Consider the following 21726-nt stretch of genomic DNA (forward strand, 5'->3'; position numbering starts at 1 on the left):
TGCAGCCCCCCCAAACAACACGTTACAATCCCTGTAAATACTGCAGCCCCCCCAAACAACACGTTACAATCCCTGTAAATACTGCAGCCCCCCCAAACAACACGTTACAATCCCTGTAAATACTGCAGCCCCCCCAAAACAACACGTTACAATCCCTGTAAATACTGCAGCCCCCCCAAACAACACGTTACAATCCCTGTAAATACTGCAGCCCTCCCAAACAACACGTTACAATCCCTGTAAATACTGCAGCCCCCCAAACAACACGTTACAATCCCTGTAAATACTGCAGCCCCCCCAAACAACACGTTACAATCCCTGTAAATACTGCAGCCCCCCCAAACAACACGTTACAATCCCTGTAAATACTGCAGCCCCCCCAAACAACACGTTACAATCCCTGTAAATACTGCAGCCCTCCCAAACAACACGTTACAATCCCTGTAAATACTGCAGCCCCCCCAAACAACACGTTACAATCCCTGTAAATACTGCAGCCCCCCCAAACAACACGTTACAATCCCTGTAAATACTGCAGCCCTCCCAAACAACACGTTACAATCCCTGTAAATACTGCAGCCCCCCCAAAACAACACGTTACAATCCCTGTAAATACTGCAGCCCCCCCAAACAACACGTTACAATCCCTGTAAATACTGCAGCCCTCCAAAACAACACGTTACAATCCCTGTAAATACTGCAGCCCCCCCAAAACAACACGTTACAATCCCTGTAAATACTGCAGCCCCTCCAAACAACACGTTACAATCCCTGTAAATACTGCAGCCCCCCCAAACAACACGTTACAATCCCTGTAAATACTGCAGCCCCCCCAAAACAACACGTTACAATCCCTGTAAATACTGCAGCCCCTCCAAACAACACGTTACAATCCCTGTAAATACTGCAGCCCCCCCAAACAACACGTTACAATCCCTGTAAATACTGCAGCCCCCCCAAACAACACGTTACAATCCCTGTAAATACTGCAGCCCCCCCAAACAACACGTTACAATCCCTGTAAATACTGCAGCCCCCCCAAAACAACACGTTACAATCCCTGTAAATACTGCAGCCCCCCCAAAACAACACGTTACAATCCCTGTAAATACTGCAGCCCCCCCAAACAACACGTTACAATCCCTGTAAATACTGCAGCCCTCCAAAACAACACGTTACAATCCCTGTAAATACTGCAGCCCTCCCAAACAACACGTTACAATCCCTGTAAATACTGCAGCCCCCCCCAAACAACACGTTACAATCCCTGTAAATACTGCAGCCCCCCCCAAACAACACGTTACAATCCCTGTAAATACTGCAGCCCTCCAAAACAACACGTTACAATCCCTGTAAATACTGCAGCCCTCCAAAACAACACGTTACAATCCCTGTAAATACTGCAGCCCTCCAAAACAACACGTTACAATCCCTGTAAATACTGCAGCCCTCCAAAACAACACGTTACAATCCCTGTAAATACTGCAGCCCCCCCAAAACAACACGTTACAATCCCTGTAAATACTGCCGCCCTCCAAAACAACACGTTACAATCCCTGTAAATACTGCAGCCCTCCCAAACAACACGTTACAATCCCTGTAAATACTGCCGCCCCCCCAAAACAACACGTTACAATCCCTGTAAATACTGCAGCCCTCCAAAACAACACGTTACAATCCCTGTAAATACTGCAGCCCTCCCAAACAACACGTTACAATCCCTGTAAATACTGCAGCCCCCCCAAACAACACGTTACAATCCCTGTAAATACTGCAGCCCCCCCAAACAACACGTTACAATCCCTGTAAATACTGCAGCCCCCCCAAACAACACGTTACAATCCCTGTAAATACTGCAGCCCTCCAAAACAACACGTTACAATCCCTGTAAATACTGCAGCCCCCCCAAAACAACACGTTACAATCCCTGTAAATACTGCAGCCCTCCCAAACAACACGTTACAATCCCTGTAAATACTGCAGCCCCCCAAAACAACACGTTACAATCCCTGTAAATACTGCAGCCCTCCAAAACAACACGTTACAATCCCTGTAAATACTGCAGCCCTCCAAAACAACACGTTACAATCCCTGTAAATACTGCAGCCCTCCAAAACAACACGTTACAATCCCTGTAAATACTGCAGCCCCCCAAAACAACACGTTACAATCCCTGTAAATACTGCAGCCCTCCAAAACAACACGTTACAATCCCTGTAAATACTGCAGCCCCCCCAAACAACACGTTACAATCCCTGTAAATACTGCAGCCCTCCCAAAACAACACGTTACAATCCCTGTAAATACTGCAGCCCTCCCAAACAACACGTTACAATCCCTGTAAATACTGCAGCCCCCCCAAACAACACGTTACAATCCCTGTAAATACTGCAGCCCTCCCAAACAACACGTTACAATCCCTGTAAATACTGCAGCCCCCCCAAACAACACGTTACAATCCCTGTAAATACTGCAGCCCCCCCAAACAACACGTTACAATCCCTGTAAATACTGCAGCCCTCCAAAACAACACGTTACAATCCCTGTAAATACTGCAGCCCCCCCAAACAACACGTTACAATCCCTGTAAATACTGCAGCCCCCCCAAACAACACGTTACAATCCCTGTAAATACTGCAGCCCCCCCAAACAACACGTTACAATCCCTGTAAATACTGCAGCCCCCCCAAACAACACGTTACAATCCCTGTAAATACTGCAGCCCCCCCAAACAACACGTTACAATCCCTGTAAATACTGCAGCCCTCCAAAACAACACGTTACAATCCCTGTAAATACTGCAGCCCTCCAAAACAACACGTTACAATCCCTGTAAATACTGCAGCCCCTCCAAACAACATGTTACAATCCCTGTAAATACTGCAGCCCCCCCAAACAACACGTTACAATCCCTGTAAATACTGCAGCCCCCCCAAACAACACGTTACAATCCCTGTAAATACTGCAGCCCTCCCAAACAACACGTTACAATCCCTGTAAATACTGCAGCCCTCCAAAACAACACGTTACAATCCCTGTAAATACTGCCGCCCCCCCAAAACAACACGTTACAATCCCTGTAAATACTGCAGCCCCCCCAAAACAACACGTTACAATCCCTGTAAATACTGCCGCCCCCCCAAACAACACGTTACAATCCCTGTAAATACTGCAGCCCTCCAAAACAACACGTTACAATCCCTGTAAATACTGCAGCCCCCCAAAACAACACGTTACAATCCCTGTAAATACTGCAGCCCCCCCAAAACAACACGTTACAATCCCTGTAAATACTGCAGCCCTCCAAAACAACACGTTACAATCCCTGTAAATACTGCAGCCCCCCCAAAACAACACGTTACAATCCCTGTAAATACTGCCGCCCTCCAAAACAACACGTTACAATCCCTGTAAATACTGCAGCCCTCCAAAACAACACGTTACAATCCCTGTAAATACTGCAGCCCCCCCAAAACAACACGTTACAATCCCTGTAAATACTGCAGCCCCCCCAAACAACACGTTACAATCCCTGTAAATACTGCAGCCCCCCCAAAACAACACGTTACAATCCCTGTAAATACTGCAGCCCTCCAAAACAACACGTTACAATCCCTGTAAATACTGCAGCCCCCCAAAACAACACGTTACAATCCCTGTAAATACTGCAGCCCCCCCAAACAACACGTTACAATCCCTGTAAATACTGCAGCCCCCCCAAACAACACGTTACAATCCCTGTAAATACTGCAGCCCCCCCAAACAACACGTTACAATCCCTGTAAATACTGCCGCCCTCCAAAACAACACGTTACAATCCCTGTAAATACTGCAGCCCCCCCAAAACAACACGTTACAATCCCTGTAAATACTGCAGCCCCCCCAAACAACACGTTACAATCCCTGTAAATACTGCAGCCCCCCCAAAACAACACGTTACAATCCCTGTAAATACTGCAGCCCTCCAAAACAACACGTTACAATCCCTGTAAATACTGCAGCCCCCCCAAACAACACGTTACAATCCCTGTAAATACTGCAGCCCTCCAAAACAACACGTTACAATCCCTGTAAATACTGCAGCCCCCCCAAACAACACGTTACAATCCCTGTAAATACTGCAGCCCCCCCAAAACAACACGTTACAATCCCTGTAAATACTGCAGCCCCCCCAAAACAACACGTTACAATCCCTGTAAATACTGCAGCCCTCCAAAACAACACGTTACAATCCCTGTAAATACTGCAGCCCTCCCAAACAACACGTTACAATCCCTGTAAATACTGCAGCCCTCCAAAACAACACGTTACAATCCCTGTAAATACTGCAGCCCCCCCAAACAACACGTTACAATCCCTGTAAATACTGCAGCCCCCCCAAAACAACACGTTACAATCCCTGTAAATACTGCAGCCCCCCCAAAACAACACGTTACAATTCCTGTAAATACTGCAGCCCTCCAAAACAACACGTTACAATCCCTGTAAATACTGCAGCCCCCCCAAACAACACGTTACAATCCCTGTAAATACTGCAGCCCTCCAAAACAACACGTTACAATCCCTGTAAATACTGCAGCCCCCCCAAACAACACGTTACAATCCCTGTAAATACTGCAGCCCCCCCAAACAACACGTTACAATCCCTGTAAATACTGCAGCCCTCCAAAACAACACGTTACAATCCCTGTAAATACTGCCGCCCTCCCAAACAACACGTTACAATCCCTGTAAATACTGCAGCCCCCCCAAAACAACACGTTACAATCCCTGTAAATACTGCAGCCCTCCAAAACAACACGTTACAATCCCTGTAAATACTGCAGCCCTCCCAAACAACACGTTACAATCCCTGTAAATACTGCAGCCCTCCAAAACAACACGTTACAATCCCTGTAAATACTGCAGCCCCCCCAAAACAACACGTTACAATCCCTGTAAATACTGCAGCCCCCCCAAACAACACGTTACAATCCCTGTAAATACTGCAGCCCTCCAAAACAACACGTTACAATCCCTGTAAATACTGCAGCCCCCCCAAAACAACACGTTACAATCCCTGTAAATACTGCAGCCCCTCCAAACAACACGTTACAATCCCTGTAAATACTGCAGCCCCCCCAAACAACACGTTACAATCCCTGTAAATACTGCAGCCCCCCCAAAACAACACGTTACAATCCCTGTAAATACTGCAGCCCCTCCAAACAACACGTTACAATCCCTGTAAATACTGCAGCCCCCCCAAACAACACGTTACAATCCCTGTAAATACTGCAGCCCCCCCAAACAACACGTTACAATCCCTGTAAATACTGCAGCCCCCCCAAACAACACGTTACAATCCCTGTAAATACTGCAGCCCCCCCAAAACAACACGTTACAATCCCTGTAAATACTGCAGCCCCCCCAAAACAACACGTTACAATCCCTGTAAATACTGCAGCCCCCCCAAACAACACGTTACAATCCCTGTAAATACTGCAGCCCTCCAAAACAACACGTTACAATCCCTGTAAATACTGCAGCCCTCCCAAACAACACGTTACAATCCCTGTAAATACTGCAGCCCCCCCCAAACAACACGTTACAATCCCTGTAAATACTGCAGCCCCCCCCAAACAACACGTTACAATCCCTGTAAATACTGCAGCCCTCCAAAACAACACGTTACAATCCCTGTAAATACTGCAGCCCTCCAAAACAACACGTTACAATCCCTGTAAATACTGCAGCCCTCCAAAACAACACGTTACAATCCCTGTAAATACTGCAGCCCTCCAAAACAACACGTTACAATCCCTGTAAATACTGCAGCCCCCCCAAAACAACACGTTACAATCCCTGTAAATACTGCCGCCCTCCAAAACAACACGTTACAATCCCTGTAAATACTGCAGCCCTCCCAAACAACACGTTACAATCCCTGTAAATACTGCCGCCCCCCCAAAACAACACGTTACAATCCCTGTAAATACTGCAGCCCTCCAAAACAACACGTTACAATCCCTGTAAATACTGCAGCCCTCCCAAACAACACGTTACAATCCCTGTAAATACTGCAGCCCCCCCAAACAACACGTTACAATCCCTGTAAATACTGCAGCCCCCCCAAACAACACGTTACAATCCCTGTAAATACTGCAGCCCCCCCAAACAACACGTTACAATCCCTGTAAATACTGCAGCCCTCCAAAACAACACGTTACAATCCCTGTAAATACTGCAGCCCCCCCAAAACAACACGTTACAATCCCTGTAAATACTGCAGCCCTCCCAAACAACACGTTACAATCCCTGTAAATACTGCAGCCCCCCAAAACAACACGTTACAATCCCTGTAAATACTGCAGCCCTCCAAAACAACACGTTACAATCCCTGTAAATACTGCAGCCCTCCAAAACAACACGTTACAATCCCTGTAAATACTGCAGCCCTCCAAAACAACACGTTACAATCCCTGTAAATACTGCAGCCCTCCCAAACAACACGTTACAATCCCTGTAAATACTGCAGCCCTCCAAAACAACACGTTACAATCCCTGTAAATACTGCAGCCCCCCCAAAACAACACGTTACAATCCCTGTAAATACTGCAGCCCTCCAAAACAACACGTTACAATCCCTGTAAATACTGCAGCCCCCCAAAACAACACGTTACAATCCCTGTAAATACTGCAGCCCTCCAAAACAACACGTTACAATCCCTGTAAATACTGCAGCCCCCCCAAACAACACGTTACAATCCCTGTAAATACTGCAGCCCTCCCAAAACAACACGTTACAATCCCTGTAAATACTGCAGCCCTCCCAAACAACACGTTACAATCCCTGTAAATACTGCAGCCCCCCCAAACAACACGTTACAATCCCTGTAAATACTGCAGCCCTCCCAAACAACACGTTACAATCCCTGTAAATACTGCAGCCCCCCCAAACAACACGTTACAATCCCTGTAAATACTGCAGCCCCCCCAAACAACACGTTACAATCCCTGTAAATACTGCAGCCCTCCAAAACAACACGTTACAATCCCTGTAAATACTGCAGCCCCCCCAAACAACACGTTACAATCCCTGTAAATACTGCAGCCCCCCCAAACAACACGTTACAATCCCTGTAAATACTGCAGCCCCCCCAAACAACACGTTACAATCCCTGTAAATACTGCAGCCCCCCCAAACAACACGTTACAATCCCTGTAAATACTGCAGCCCCCCCAAACAACACGTTACAATCCCTGTAAATACTGCAGCCCTCCAAAACAACACGTTACAATCCCTGTAAATACTGCAGCCCTCCAAAACAACACGTTACAATCCCTGTAAATACTGCAGCCCCTCCAAACAACACGTTACAATCCCTGTAAATACTGCAGCCCCCCCAAACAACACGTTACAATCCCTGTAAATACTGCAGCCCCCCCAAACAACACGTTACAATCCCTGTAAATACTGCAGCCCTCCCAAACAACACGTTACAATCCCTGTAAATACTGCAGCCCTCCAAAACAACACGTTACAATCCCTGTAAATACTGCCGCCCCCCCAAAACAACACGTTACAATCCCTGTAAATACTGCAGCCCCCCCAAAACAACACGTTACAATCCCTGTAAATACTGCCGCCCCCCCAAACAACACGTTACAATCCCTGTAAATACTGCAGCCCTCCAAAACAACACGTTACAATCCCTGTAAATACTGCAGCCCCCCAAAACAACACGTTACAATCCCTGTAAATACTGCAGCCCCCCCAAAACAACACGTTACAATCCCTGTAAATACTGCAGCCCTCCAAAACAACACGTTACAATCCCTGTAAATACTGCAGCCCCCCCAAAACAACACGTTACAATCCCTGTAAATACTGCCGCCCTCCAAAACAACACGTTACAATCCCTGTAAATACTGCAGCCCTCCAAAACAACACGTTACAATCCCTGTAAATACTGCAGCCCCCCCAAAACAACACGTTACAATCCCTGTAAATACTGCAGCCCCCCCAAACAACACGTTACAATCCCTGTAAATACTGCAGCCCCCCCAAAACAACACGTTACAATCCCTGTAAATACTGCAGCCCTCCAAAACAACACGTTACAATCCCTGTAAATACTGCAGCCCCCCAAAACAACACGTTACAATCCCTGTAAATACTGCAGCCCCCCCAAACAACACGTTACAATCCCTGTAAATACTGCAGCCCCCCCAAACAACACGTTACAATCCCTGTAAATACTGCAGCCCCCCCAAACAACACGTTACAATCCCTGTAAATACTGCCGCCCTCCAAAACAACACGTTACAATCCCTGTAAATACTGCAGCCCCCCCAAAACAACACGTTACAATCCCTGTAAATACTGCAGCCCCCCCAAACAACACGTTACAATCCCTGTAAATACTGCAGCCCCCCCAAAACAACACGTTACAATCCCTGTAAATACTGCAGCCCTCCAAAACAACACGTTACAATCCCTGTAAATACTGCAGCCCCCCCAAACAACACGTTACAATCCCTGTAAATACTGCAGCCCTCCAAAACAACACGTTACAATCCCTGTAAATACTGCAGCCCCCCCAAACAACACGTTACAATCCCTGTAAATACTGCAGCCCCCCCAAAACAACACGTTACAATCCCTGTAAATACTGCAGCCCCCCCAAAACAACACGTTACAATCCCTGTAAATACTGCAGCCCTCCAAAACAACACGTTACAATCCCTGTAAATACTGCAGCCCTCCCAAACAACACGTTACAATCCCTGTAAATACTGCAGCCCTCCAAAACAACACGTTACAATCCCTGTAAATACTGCAGCCCCCCCAAACAACACGTTACAATCCCTGTAAATACTGCAGCCCCCCCAAAACAACACGTTACAATCCCTGTAAATACTGCAGCCCCCCCAAAACAACACGTTACAATCCCTGTAAATACTGCAGCCCTCCAAAACAACACGTTACAATCCCTGTAAATACTGCAGCCCTCCCAAAACAACACGTTACAATCCCTGTAAATACTGCAGCCCTCCCAAACAACACGTTACAATCCCTGTAAATACTGCAGCCCCCCCAAACAACACGTTACAATCCCTGTAAATACTGCAGCCCTCCAAAACAACACGTTACAATCCCTGTAAATACTGCAGCCCCCCCAAACAACACGTTACAATCCCTGTAAATACTGCAGCCCTCCAAAACAACACGTTACAATCCCTGTAAATACTGCAGCCCCCCCAAAACAACACGTTACAATCCCTGTAAATACTGCAGCCCTCCAAAACAACACGTTACAATCCCTGTAAATACTGCAGCCCCCCCAAACAACACGTTACAATCCCTGTAAATACTGCAGCCCCCCCAAACAACACGTTACAATCCCTGTAAATACTGCAGCCCTCCAAAACAACACGTTACAATCCCTGTAAATACTGCCGCCCTCCCAAACAACACGTTACAATCCCTGTAAATACTGCAGCCCCCCCAAAACAACACGTTACAATCCCTGTAAATACTGCAGCCCTCCAAAACAACACGTTACAATCCCTGTAAATACTGCAGCCCTCCCAAACAACACGTTACAATCCCTGTAAATACTGCAGCCCTCCAAAACAACACGTTACAATCCCTGTAAATACTGCAGCCCCCCCAAAACAACACGTTACAATCCCTGTAAATACTGCAGCCCCCCCAAACAACACGTTACAATCCCTGTAAATACTGCAGCCCTCCAAAACAACACGTTACAATCCCTGTAAATACTGCCGCCCTCCCAAACAACACGTTACAATCCCTGTAAATACTGCAGCCCCCCCAAAACAACACGTTACAATCCCTGTAAATACTGCAGCCCTCCAAAACAACACGTTACAATCCCTGTAAATACTGCAGCCCTCCCAAACAACACGTTACAATCCCTGTAAATACTGCAGCCCTCCAAAACAACACGTTACAATCCCTGTAAATACTGCCGCCCCCCCAAACAACACGTTACAATCCCTGTAAATACTGCAGCCCTCCAAAACAACACGTTACAATCCCTGCCCCCCGTGTCCTCCAGTGTTTTCCACGACTGTCTGCCCGTTATCAGAAGGTCTAGTTTTATCTGAATGTTTCCCGTGTGCTCTTACTGGATTGATGACATTCGTATGCTGCTCGTGAGCCACAGGCTTGCCTGGGACTGGCAGACTTTGCTGGATTTGTGATCCATCTCTTCCAGGAGGAGGTAGTGAAGCTGACAGAGAAGTCCCTGAACAATGTGACCAGCAGCTCAGTCGTGGCTCTGAGTCGCCCCCCGGAGGCGCTGAAGAGCAACATCCTGAAAGCACAGGCAGAGGCAGCCTTGAAGGTAAGACCCTGCAGGTGAAGAGGGATCCGGGGCTCCCTGCAATGCCAAAGGAGAACAGCGCAGCAGTTTCATTTTCATGCCTTTTTTTTTTTTGCAATTGCCAGTGTTAAAATGTTCCATAGTAAAGTGTAATCAAATATAGGTAAGCATTGTAAAGCACATAGAGGTATAGTAAAGCATAGTAAAATAAATGGTAAGCTATGGTATAGTAGAAGCTTGGTGTCTGCAGTGTGTTCTGGGTGGCAGTGCTGTATTGTTTTGCTTGGTGTCTGCGGTGTGTTCTGGGTGGCAGTGCTGTATTGTTTTGCTTGGTGTCTGCAGTGTGTTCTGGGAGGCAGTGCTGTATTGTTTCGCTTGGTGTCTGCGGTGTGTTCTGGGTGGCAGTGCTGTATTGTTTTGCTTGGTGTCTGCGGTGTGTTCTGGGTGGCAGTGCTGTATTGTTTTGCTTGGTGTCTGCGGTGTGTTCTGGGTGGCAGTGCTGTATTGTTTCGCTTGGTGTCTGCGGTGTGTTCTGGGTGGCAGTGCTGTATTGTTTCGCTTGGTGTCTGCGGTGTGTTCTGGGTGGCAGTGCTGTATTGTTTTGCTTGGTGTCTGCGGTGTGTTCTGGGTGGCAGTGCTGTATTGTTTTGCTTGGTGTCTGCGGTGTGTTCTGGGTGGCAGTGCTGTATTGTTTTGCTTGGTGTCTGCGGTGTGTTCTGGGTGGCAGTGCTGTATTGTTTTGCTTGGTGTCTGCGGTGTGTTCTGGGAGGCAGTGCTGTATTGTTTCGCTTGGTGTCTGCGGTGTGTTCTGGGTGGCAGTGCTGTATTGTTTTGCTTGGTGTCTGCTGTGTGTTCTGGGTGGCAGTGCTGTATTGTTTTGCTTGGTGTCTGCTGTGTGTTCTGGGTGGCAGTGCTGTATTGTTTCGCTTGGTGTCTGCGGTGTGTTCTGGGTGGCAGTGCTGTATTGTTTTGCTTGGTGTCTGCGGTGTGTTCTGGGAGGCAGTGCTGTATTGTTTTGCTTGGTGTCTGCGGTGTGTTCTGGGAGGCAGTGCTGTATTGTTTTGCTTGGTGTCTGCGGTGTGTTCTGGGAGGCAGTGCTGTATTGTTTTGCTTGGTGTCTGCGGTGTGTTCTGGGAGGCAGTGCTGTATTGTTTTGCTTGGTGTCTGCGGTGTGTTCTGGGTGGCAGTGCTGTATTGTTTTGCTTGGTGTCTGCGGTGTGTTCTGGGTGGCAGTGCTGTATTGTTTTGCTTGGTGTCTGCGGTGTGTTCTGGGTGGCAGTGCTGTATTGTTTTGCTTGGTGTCTGCGGTGTGTTCTGGGAGGCAGTGCTGTATTGTTTCGCTTGGTGTCTGCGGTGTGTTCTGGGTGGCAGTGCTGTATTGTTTTGCTTGGTGTCTGCGGTGTGTTCTGGGTGGCAGTGCTGTATTGTTTCGCTTGGTGTCTGCGGTGTGTTCTGGGTGGCAGTGCTGTATTGTTTCGCTTGGTGTCTGCGGTGTGTTCTGGGTGGCAGTGCTGTATTGTTTCGCTTGGTGTCTGCGGTGTGTTCTGGGTGGCAGTGCTGTATTGTTTTGCTTGGTGTCTGCGGTGTGTTCTGGGTGGCAGTGCTGTATTGTTTTGCTTGGTGTCTGCGGTGTGTTCTGGGTGGCAGTGCTGTATTGTTTTGCTTGGTGTCTGCGGTGTGTTCTGGGTGGCAGTGCTGTATTGTTTTGCTTGGTGTCTGCGGTGTGTTCTGGGAGGCAGTGCTGTATTGTTTCGCTTGGTGTCTGCGGTGTGTTCTGGGTGGCAGTGCTGTATTGTTTCGCTTGGTGTCTGCGGTGTGTTCTGGGTGGCAGTGCTGTATTGTTTCGCTTGGTGTCTGCGGTGTGTTCTGGGTGGCAGTGCTGTATTGTTTTGCTTGGTGTCTGCGGTGTGTTCTGGGTGGCAGTGCTGTATTGTTTTGCTTGGTGTCTGCGGTGTGTTCTGGGTGGCAGTGCTGTATTGTTTTGCTTGGTGTCTGCGGTGTGTTCTGGGTGGCAGTGCTGTATTGTTTTGCTTGGTGTCTGCGGTGTGTTCTGGGTGGCAGTGCTGTATTGTTTTGCTTGGTGTCTGCGGTGTGTTCTGGGAGGCAGTGCTGTATTGTTTTGCTTGGTGTCTGCGGTGTGTTCTGGGAGGCAGTGCTGTATTGTTTCGCTTGGTGTCTGCGGTGTGTTCTGGGTGGCAGTGCTGTATTGTTTCGCTTGGTGTCTGCGGTGTGTTCTGGGAGGCAGTGCTGTATTGTTTTGCTTGGTGTCTGCGGTGTGTTCTGGGTGGCAGTGCTGTATTGTTTTGCTTGGTGTCTGCGGTGTGTTCTGGGTGGCAGTGCTGTATTGTTTTGCTTGGTGTCTGCGGTGTGTTCTGGGTGGCAGTGCTGTATTGTTTTGCTTGGTGTCTGCGGTGTGTTCTGGGTGGCAGTGCTGTATTGTTTTGCTTGGTGTCTGCGGTGTGTTCTGGGTGGCAGTGCTGTATTGTTTTGCTTGGTGTCTGCGGTGTGTTCTGGGAGGCAGTGCTGTATTGTTTCGCTTGGTGTCTGCGGTGTGTTCTGGGTGGCAGTGCTGTATTGTTTTGCTTGGTGTCTGCGGTGTGTTCTGGGAGGCAGTGCTGTATTGTTTTGCTTGGTGTCTGCGGTGTGTTCTGGGAGGCAGTGCTGTGGAGTTACAGATGATGATGATGATGATGATGTGATTGTAAATTGTTTTTATTTTATTTGTTGTGTCAGGTAACGAGAGAGGACACTCTGGTGACGGGGGACAAAAACTGCAACCTTCAGGAAGCAGTCTCCAGGTACGCTGTGAAAACAAACCACAACGTAAAATGAGATCAACTCTGCAATCAGGGCTGGGGTCAATTCAAATGCCTTTTTAAAATCAATACCAATTACCATTCCCTTTAAACCAGTTCCAATTCCTTCAAAGGAATTCCAATTCTAATTCCAGAATTGGAGGACTTGGAAATGGAATTGGAATTGGAGTGACTCATTTTGTAACCAAAAAGAAATCCAATAAAATAGTAAAGCAGTGGAATGGTCCAGCGTAATGAAACGCAGCAATCTGTAACACAGCTGGGTGTCAGGGCTGTGATCTGGTTTTGTGTGTGTGCGTGTGGTATTGATCAATCTGTAACACAGCTGGGTGTCAGGGCTGTGATCGTGTTCTGTGTGTGCGTGTGGTATTGATCAATCTGTAACACAGCTGGGTGTCAGGGCTGTGATCGTGTTCTGTGTGTGCGTGTGGTATTAATCAATCTGTAACACAGCTGGGTGTCAGGGCTGTGATCTGGTTCTGTGTGTGTGCGTGGTATTAATCAATCTAACACAGCTGGGTGTCAGGGCTGTGATCTGGTTCTGTGTGTGCGTGGTATTAATCAATCTGTAACACAGCTGGGTGTCAGGGCTGTGATCGTGTTCTGTGTGTGCGTGTGGTATTGATCAATCTGTAACACAGCTGGGTGTCAGAGCTGTGATCGTGTTCTGTGTGTGTGCGCGTGGTATTAATCAATCTGTAACACAGCTGGGTGTCAGGGCTGTGATCTTGTTCTGTGTGTGTTTTGTGCGTGGTATTGATCAATCTGTAACACAGCTGGGTGTCAGGGCTGTGATCTGGTTCTGTGTGTGCGTGGTATTAATCAATCTGTAACACAGCTGGGTGTCAGGGCTGTGATCTGGTTCTGTGAGTGCGCGTGTGGTATTAATCAATCTGTAACACAGCTGGGTGTCAGGGCTGTGATCTTGTTCTGTGTGTGTTTGTGTGTGGTATTGATCAATCTGTAACACAGCTGGGTGTCAGGGCTGTGATCTGGTTCTGTGAGTGCGCGTGTGGTATTAATCAATCTGTAACACAGCTGGGTGTCAGGGCTGTGATCTTGTTCTGTGTGTGTTTGTGTGTGGTATTGATCAATCTGTAACACAGCTGGGTGTCAGGGCTGTGATCGTGTTCTGTGTGTGCGTGTGGTATTGATCAATCTGTAACACAGCTGGGTGTCAGGGCTGTGATCTGGTTTTGTGTGTGTGCGTGTGGTATTAATCAATCTGTAACACAGCTGGGTGTCAGGGCTGTGATCTGGTTTTGTGTGTGTGCGTGTGGTATTAATCAATCTGTAACACAGCTGGGTGTCAGGGCTGTGATCGTGTTCTGTGTGTGCATGTGGTATTGATCAATCTGTAACACAGCTGGGTGTCAGGGCTGTGATCTGGTTCTGTGTGTGCGTGTGGTATTGATCAATCTGTAACACAGCTGGGTGTCAGGGCTGTGATCTTGTTCTGTGTGTGTTTTGTGCGTGGTATTGATCAATCTGTAACACAGCTGGGTGTCAGGGCTGTGATCGTGTTCTGTGTGTGCGTGTGGTATTAATCAATCTGTAACACAGCTGGGTGTCAGGGCTGTGATCTCGTTCTGTGTGTGTTTGTGCATGGTATTGATCAATCTGTAACACAGCTGGGTGTCGGGGCTGTGATCTGGTTCTGTGTGTGCGCGTGGTATTAATCAGGAATCTCTCCTCACAGGAATATGGTTCTGTTCGGAAGGACAGGGAGCAGCTCTGTCTCCCCACCACTGGTACCAGTGAGACCGGAGCGGCAGGACTCCAGGGACCTTCTCAGAACCACGGTCACGCCCAGGTAACCGCGTCAGGGAGTGACCGCGGGAGAGACCTGTGTGCGGGGCTGGAGGAGCAACAAGCATCTGCCCGTGACTTCGGAAATCTGAAGTGCAATAAAAACAAATAAATTATATATAGCGCTTTTTTTTTGTTTTTTGTTTGTTACTGTTCTATCTGGATAATTGAGGGTTAACATTTTATGGAAAAAATAAAATAGTAGATATAAAAGTTAGATTTCAACATGTAATTCCTCCCTGAAGCACTGCAGTTTTCTGCAGAGCTGTGTTGCATGCTGTGTCCTTGCATGGAGCTCACAATGCACTCTGCTCGAAACTGGGACAGAGAGATTAGGGATGCCACCTGTTCCTTTTATCCAGGGCATTCCAGACTGTAGCTAATGAGGGAAACCCATATACTGTGTATTGACAATGTAATGTACACACTGCCGCAAGATGTTGCTTTTTCTCTGTGACCTTGTCCCTTTTCCCTATTAACCACTGCCCAATAGCGACACCTTCTGGAGAGGTGTGAAATATCTACTGGTTCTATCTACTTTCCATACATCTTTCCACATTTTAAACCTGATTTGGTATTTTCCTTTCACAGCTCCTCTACATGTATCCATTCTTACATTTATAAGTTTGTTTAATTTGTGTTTGCCGGTAAGGGCTCAGTGATGACTTTAGTTGCTGTGAAAACTCAATTTGAATACAATGTATTATTTCTGTTCTTTGATAACAGTTGTCAATTACATTTCCTGATTTAAAAATATTCCAAAGTACTGGCCATGAATTAAAAAAAAAAATGTGGCTTGCAATGGCCTGATGTAACCAGAAGGAGTCGCCACTGCTCCATATCACAGTCATGCTTGTGTGAATGCAGCTTGAATCTGAGCAAGCTTTCATCAACAATTTAATTATTATTTAACAAAGTAGTTTAACAGTGATCTTTAAACAGATGTCATGGATTGATTACTGTTCCCCAGTATGTTTAGTGCATCTGTTTCTGCTGTATGGATTGTGCAATGCGTGTTAGTGTTAAGAGGAATTGTAGAATTCATAGTACTCTCCCTGGGAATCTCTGCTTATCTACAGACTGGTTTGAAATGTTGTGATACTGTCATGCCTTAGTCTTTCTTCTTTGAATACCGGATTGTGATAACCTGACACTTCAGAACTGGCTGAAATATAATGGGTATCCTTTACTGGTACCAACCCTATTGAAATATAATGGGTTTCCTTTACTGGTACCAACCCTATTGAAATATAATGGGTCTCCTTTACTGGTACCAACCCTATTTCCTGGGTCTCCCTGTTGCAGTTAGTTACAGCTGCTCTGTTGTTTTGTTCTTCCTTCCCAGTGATGAAGTCCAGCCTGTGCCCCTCTCTGAAGATCATCTTTCTCCAGCCACAGCTTTCTCTGCAGAACCAGACAAAGATGCCACCGTGGGCTTAAAGGTATTCACTTCAGATCTTGTGTTGTGTGTGACTTTACAATCCAATAAGAACCCATTCATGCAAAGCAATTAAAGGTTAACTAGCTTTTGGATGACTGGATAACTTGTAATTCTTTGTGCAGTTTTGCTCTTGCCGCAGTACTCGTCGGGTGCCTTTCTTCATGATGTGTGTTTTCCACACAGAGTAAAATGGAGGAACTGGACAGTCTGCTGTCATCTCTAACTGAGAATCTGATTGATTTTACCGAAGCCACACCACTGGTAAACCAACATTTTTGGAGTTAATAGTTGGGAAAATGGAATGCCTTACTCCTGGGGCTCATATACTGAACAGCAACTGCAATTTTTTTCAAACTTTTATTTTGAATCCACGGGGGTTTTTTTTAATTTATTTTTTTTCTCTCAAAGGCTCAGACCAAGCCAGTAATGACTCCCAGGTGGATTGTGCCAGCAAGTACAGTAAGTGACACAAACTGTTTCCTCAGCGGTTAGCACTGTGGATGCTGCAGTGGTGTATAGTGGCACAGCATTACAGTAGTACTGGGAAGAGAACATGCAAATGTACGGCTGTGAATCCTGCTCACACTGATGTACACAATGTTAATACGCTAGATGGAAAAAGAAGTTTCTTTGCCTCTTGTTTTGGGGTGGTAACATTTTGCATGACATTTTAAAATATCTTCCAGTTGTATATACTGTTAATTTCTAAATGTAAAACCTTTTGTGCCACAGCAGACCCCTTGAGACACCCAATGATCTCTCTGTTCTCACTGAAGTGTTCTGCTAGGCACTGAAGTGTTCTGCTGCATTCTCCTCTATCTCTCTGTTCTGCTGTAATCTCTATCTCTGTTCTGCTGCATTCTCCTCTATCTCTCTGTTCTGCTGCATTCTCCTCTATCTCTCTGTTCTTCTCGCTAGTCACTCAGCTGTTCTGCTGTATTCTCCTCTATATTCTGCTGCATTCTCCTCTATCTCTCTGTTCTGCTGCATTCTCCTCTATCTCTGTTCTGCTGCATTCTCCTCTATCTCTGTTCTGCTGTATTCTCCTCTATCTCTGTTCTTCTCGCTAGTCACTCAGCTGTTCTGCTGTATTCTCCTCTATATTCTGCTGCATTCTCCTCTATCTCTCTGTTCTGCTGCATTCTCCTCTATCTCTGTTCTGCTGCATTCTCCTCTATCTCTGTTCTGCTGCATTCTCCTCTATCTCTGTTCTGCTGCATTCTCCTCTATCTCTGTTCTGCTGTATTCTCCTCTATCTCTGTTCTTCTCGCTAGTCACTCAGCTGTTCTGCTGTATTCTCCTCTATATTCTGCTGCATTCTCCTCTATCTCTCTGTTCTGCTGCATTCTCCTCTATCTCTCTGTTCTGCTGCATTCTCCTCTATCTCTGTTCTGCTGCATTCTCCTCTATCTCTGTTCTGCTGCATTCTCCTCTATCTCTGTTCTTCTCGCTAGTCACTCAGCTGTTCTGCTGTATTCTCCTCTATATTCTGCTGCATTCTCCTCTATCTCTATATTCTGCTGCATTCTCCTCTATCTCTTTGTTCTGCTGCATTCTCCTCTATCTCTCTGTTCTGCTGTATTCTCCTCTATCTCTCTGTTCTGCTGCATTCTCCTCTATCTCTCTGTTCTGCTGCATTCTCCTCTATCTCTGTTCTGCTGTATTCTCCTCTATCTCTGTTCTTCTCGCTAGTCACTCAGCTGTTCTGCTGTATTCTCTTCCATCACTGCAGAGTGGAGTGTTTACCAATTGCCTTGTAGAAAGTGATGCCACTCCCCCCACCGCCACCTCCTCCACAGAGAGAGTGCAGCTGAATCCGGAGTCTCTCGGCCTGACTGCAGGATCATCAGTGACTAAGAGGCCTGCAGGGATTGCTACAAGGTATTATTGCTGTTATAGCAGGAGCAGATACAAGACTCCCATTGCATAGCGGTTTGATCCATACCTGGTTTTACCATGAGTTTAATAAGATGCACCTGAACTTGTTACCTGTACACTGTGGCTAATGGAGCTTGAGGTAAAACCAGGAATGGGTGAAGTTGCTATGCAATAGGGGTATAAAAATTGACAAACACCTAACAACCAAATTAGCTACTGTACAGAGCAGCATGGCTGTAGGCACCATACAGAATTGGTGTGCTCTAGCATTTGCGATCAAGTCAATTCGATTTCAAACAGTGTGTGTGTGAGAGACATTGTAAGACTGAATAGTTTAGTTTATCTGGACTATCCCATTGTGTGGATTCCCCTAATGCTGGTTGTGTGTGTTTTTTTTTTTTGTTTGTTTTTTTTTGGCCCTCCAGCATCGTGAACAATCAAGAGAAGGAGGATATGATGAAGCCCAAGCGCCTGCTGACCACGGAACTCTGAGGAGGACACGCCCCTTTTCTCTATTGGACGATTCCTCCACATGCTGTCTCTCCTTAACAAAACTAAAACTGGATTACAGTACCACAACTGGAAAAATATATTCTAAGGATTTCTCTTTTTTTATTTATTTATTTTTTAAGATTTTATCTACTTGATGAAATGTTGATCTACCAATACCAGCGGCAGAGGGATAAATCATCCCTACTTTGTCAGCTACTTGACCCAGACGGGGCTCCAGCGTGGGGCCCGGACAAGCCATTGCTGATGTGGGAGAGAGGCAGGGGTGCACTCTGATTGTTGTCTTAAGCCCTGCGTGAAAGCCTTGTTCTTAACCCTCATTCACATTCCTCAACGTGTCACAGAGCTGCAGTTTCAAGTAGATTCTAGAAGGTTATTTTATTTATTTATTTTTATTTCATTTAATTTTGTAGGTGTGCTGTATATTTATCTAGTCTACTGGTAATAGCAGCAGATTTGATCCCAGCCACGTAATGATTTTTTCATTTCTTCCCCTGTAAGAAACAATGACTTCTTGCAGTTACACAACAGCAGAGACACGTTGGACGCCACAGTGAGACAGGTGTTCGTGTTCCTTGAAATCCTATTGAATGTTCACAGGTAGTTTATACAGGTGCTGGTATGTGGGGTGTCTCTGTCAGAAATGAGGGGGTATTTTGAAGCTACAGTAAGAACGTGATGTGTCTGAATGAGGTATTGTCTGGCACCTAAAGACGTGTTAAATGTTTGGAGGATTGTTGCTAATCTCACTGACTTTAAGGCTTAGTTTGTGAACTCCAGGGATTGCCTCTGATTAGAAATGTTTACTGAGCTTCAGTCATTCCAAATGTTATGCTGATACAGTTCCCATTAAAGGTGATCTGGCTGAGTTTTAGTAGTCTGGGATACAGGTGCAGTGTGTGTGTGTGTGTGTGTGTGTGTGTTTAAAAACAGTACCTGCAGTGAGTAACCTTCAGGTAAGAAGCCAGTGATTTGGGCAGAAGGCTCGCTCTTGCAGTTATTGTGTGTTGTTTTTTTTTTTTTTTGTTTTGTTTTTTATATCAAAGTGGTTTTCATTAAGCAGAGTGTCTGTCTTGGTTTTAAACATGATCCTGATTCTAATGAGCATCTTGAACTGCAGCAGTGCCGTTGTGTTTCAGAGAAGTGAGTCTCGCTCTCTCGTCTGCTCTCTCAAGAACCTTTCATGCGGAGCGTTCACTCTTCCTTTTATTATTGGTTATTGATGAATGCACAGCTACAGTATAGTTTAACCCCTTAAGGTACACCATTTATTTAAGATGAGTCTGAGTGACTCGAGTATCATGAGGAATTGACAATTCAGATGACCAGATCCAAACCGTCAGTAAGTTTGAAACCCTGTTACGCACACCTCATTGCAAAATAAGAAAGTTTATTTGTGGGACGCATGGCCCTTGTACTTCAAAGGGTTAAGGTCTACTTAATAAGAAGGTGTAAAAGTATAGAAATGTTTTTGTATTGGTATTATATAAATGTATAAATCTACTGTATACACTGAGGTGCATATCGTACTGAACAGCCACACTGTGCACGCTGGGTTTATAGCACTGTCTGCCCATGTAAGTGCAATTCGCTGTAGCTCTTGAGCTGTGATTTTATTATTTTTATAAAAGTACTTTTTTTGTTTCACTTTGTATATTTCACAGTGTAGCGTAGATGTAAAATCCTGTATTGGAAGGCACTGCACTGATTTATATATTTCGTATGTACAAAGATTTTTGTAGTGCACCTGAAGCTTCTTTGTATAATGTAACCATTCTCTTGAAATAATTTAAATAAAATGTACTAGAGTTGCATTTTGTATTTGGGTGTTGAAAGCAAGTGAAATAGGCGGCTCTGAGCTGGGCTGGGCGCACCACAGAATTCACTGGCCTTTGCTTTCCCTCATTGCACTTCAGTGACCCCTGCTGGTTGGACACCTGGGATACAGTAGGACAACATGGTATGGCTGGGGTTGGGCAGATTGATGGGGGGACCTGATTCGTCCGTCTTCCTGAACGGGAGGTTGGTTGCAGCAGTAACACGTTGTTGAAATCAGGTATTTGAAGTGGGGTTAAAACAAAGAAATAAATACAGCATGCACTGTGAATTAAATCACGGACAAGGGAACAAAATCAGGGTCGAGGAAACTTCAAACACTGTTTCAAAGTCTGTTTAAAATCTAAAGCCAAGTCCATGGTAAGTCACCTGACGTGGTTTCTTCTAGTTTCACTACACTAGCAGATAACCAGACTGAAACGTGCAAGTCCTTTCATTACCAACCTCTTCAATTTGGGAGCTTTATAACCAGGCTCCTATACCCTGGTGGCCCCACAGACATGTGGTTTCACATACCCCAGTTACCACTACATTTGGTGCTATTCGGGTCTGTGAAACCAGCCTGGTAAGGTGTAACCATCTTGCCCATACCTACCAAAAAAACAAATCTGCAATCTAACATGGCTGGCACATTAACATTGGGTTTGGCACAGATGTGAAATCCAAACGCACTGCTTTCGAAGGTTTGTGAAGCCAGGCTGCTCCGCCTCTTTGAAAGATAATGATTATTTGCGGTGCTTGTTCAAGGTGCCTTGAACCCATTGACTGCTTGTTCTGGGGTTTACCTGGCTGGAAGGAGCAGGTGCAGATCTGTTTCAGGTGGTTTTAAACACAGATTGTATTGCTGGGATAATCCCGCTGCGCCCCACAGTGCTGAGCAGTGCCTTCAATTATAAATACAGCATTATGCATTCACAAGTGGAGGAAACTGGGACAAGTGTTGCGGTGACATGCCTTGCTATTAAACGATGGGGAAACCAGAGGAGAGACTGGCGGGCTATACAAAAGCACCTCAAAATATCATGCAACACAAACAAGTTTTAAACAATTTCCTTCAGCAAAAAAAATGTAAAAGCAAATATTACAACTGTAAAAGCCCCGA

The 21726-nt window shown here is 46.0% G+C and overlaps 1 protein-coding gene across 4 annotated transcripts in view; it reads left to right on the forward strand.

Annotated features, from left to right (window-relative positions):
• Positions 1 to 20602, forward strand: part of LOC117409204 (band 4.1-like protein 5) — a 55094-nt gene extending 34492 nt beyond the window's left edge. For 3 of the 4 annotated variants that reach the window (XM_059032581.1, XM_059032584.1, XM_059032582.1), the window contains exons 19-26: positions 10227 to 10355; positions 13068 to 13132; positions 14850 to 14963; positions 16305 to 16401; positions 16584 to 16661; positions 16809 to 16859; positions 18133 to 18281; positions 18704 to 20602. In XM_059032581.1, the coding sequence (XP_058888564.1) occupies positions 10227 to 10355; positions 13068 to 13132; positions 14850 to 14963; positions 16305 to 16401; positions 16584 to 16661; positions 16809 to 16859; positions 18133 to 18281; positions 18704 to 18770 (750 nt within the window). In that variant the 3' untranslated portion in view covers positions 18771 to 20602. The remainder of the gene's footprint in view (positions 1 to 10226; positions 10356 to 13067; positions 13133 to 14849; positions 14964 to 16304; positions 16402 to 16583; positions 16662 to 16808; positions 16860 to 18132; positions 18282 to 18703) is intronic. The other variant, XM_059032583.1, reaches the window with a different exon arrangement.
• The last annotated feature ends 1124 nt before the right edge of the window (positions 20603 to 21726 follow it).

This window comes from Acipenser ruthenus, chromosome 10 (assembly GCF_902713425.1).
Source record: "Acipenser ruthenus chromosome 10, fAciRut3.2 maternal haplotype, whole genome shotgun sequence".
Classification (NCBI taxonomy): Eukaryota; Metazoa; Chordata; class Actinopteri; order Acipenseriformes; family Acipenseridae; genus Acipenser; species Acipenser ruthenus.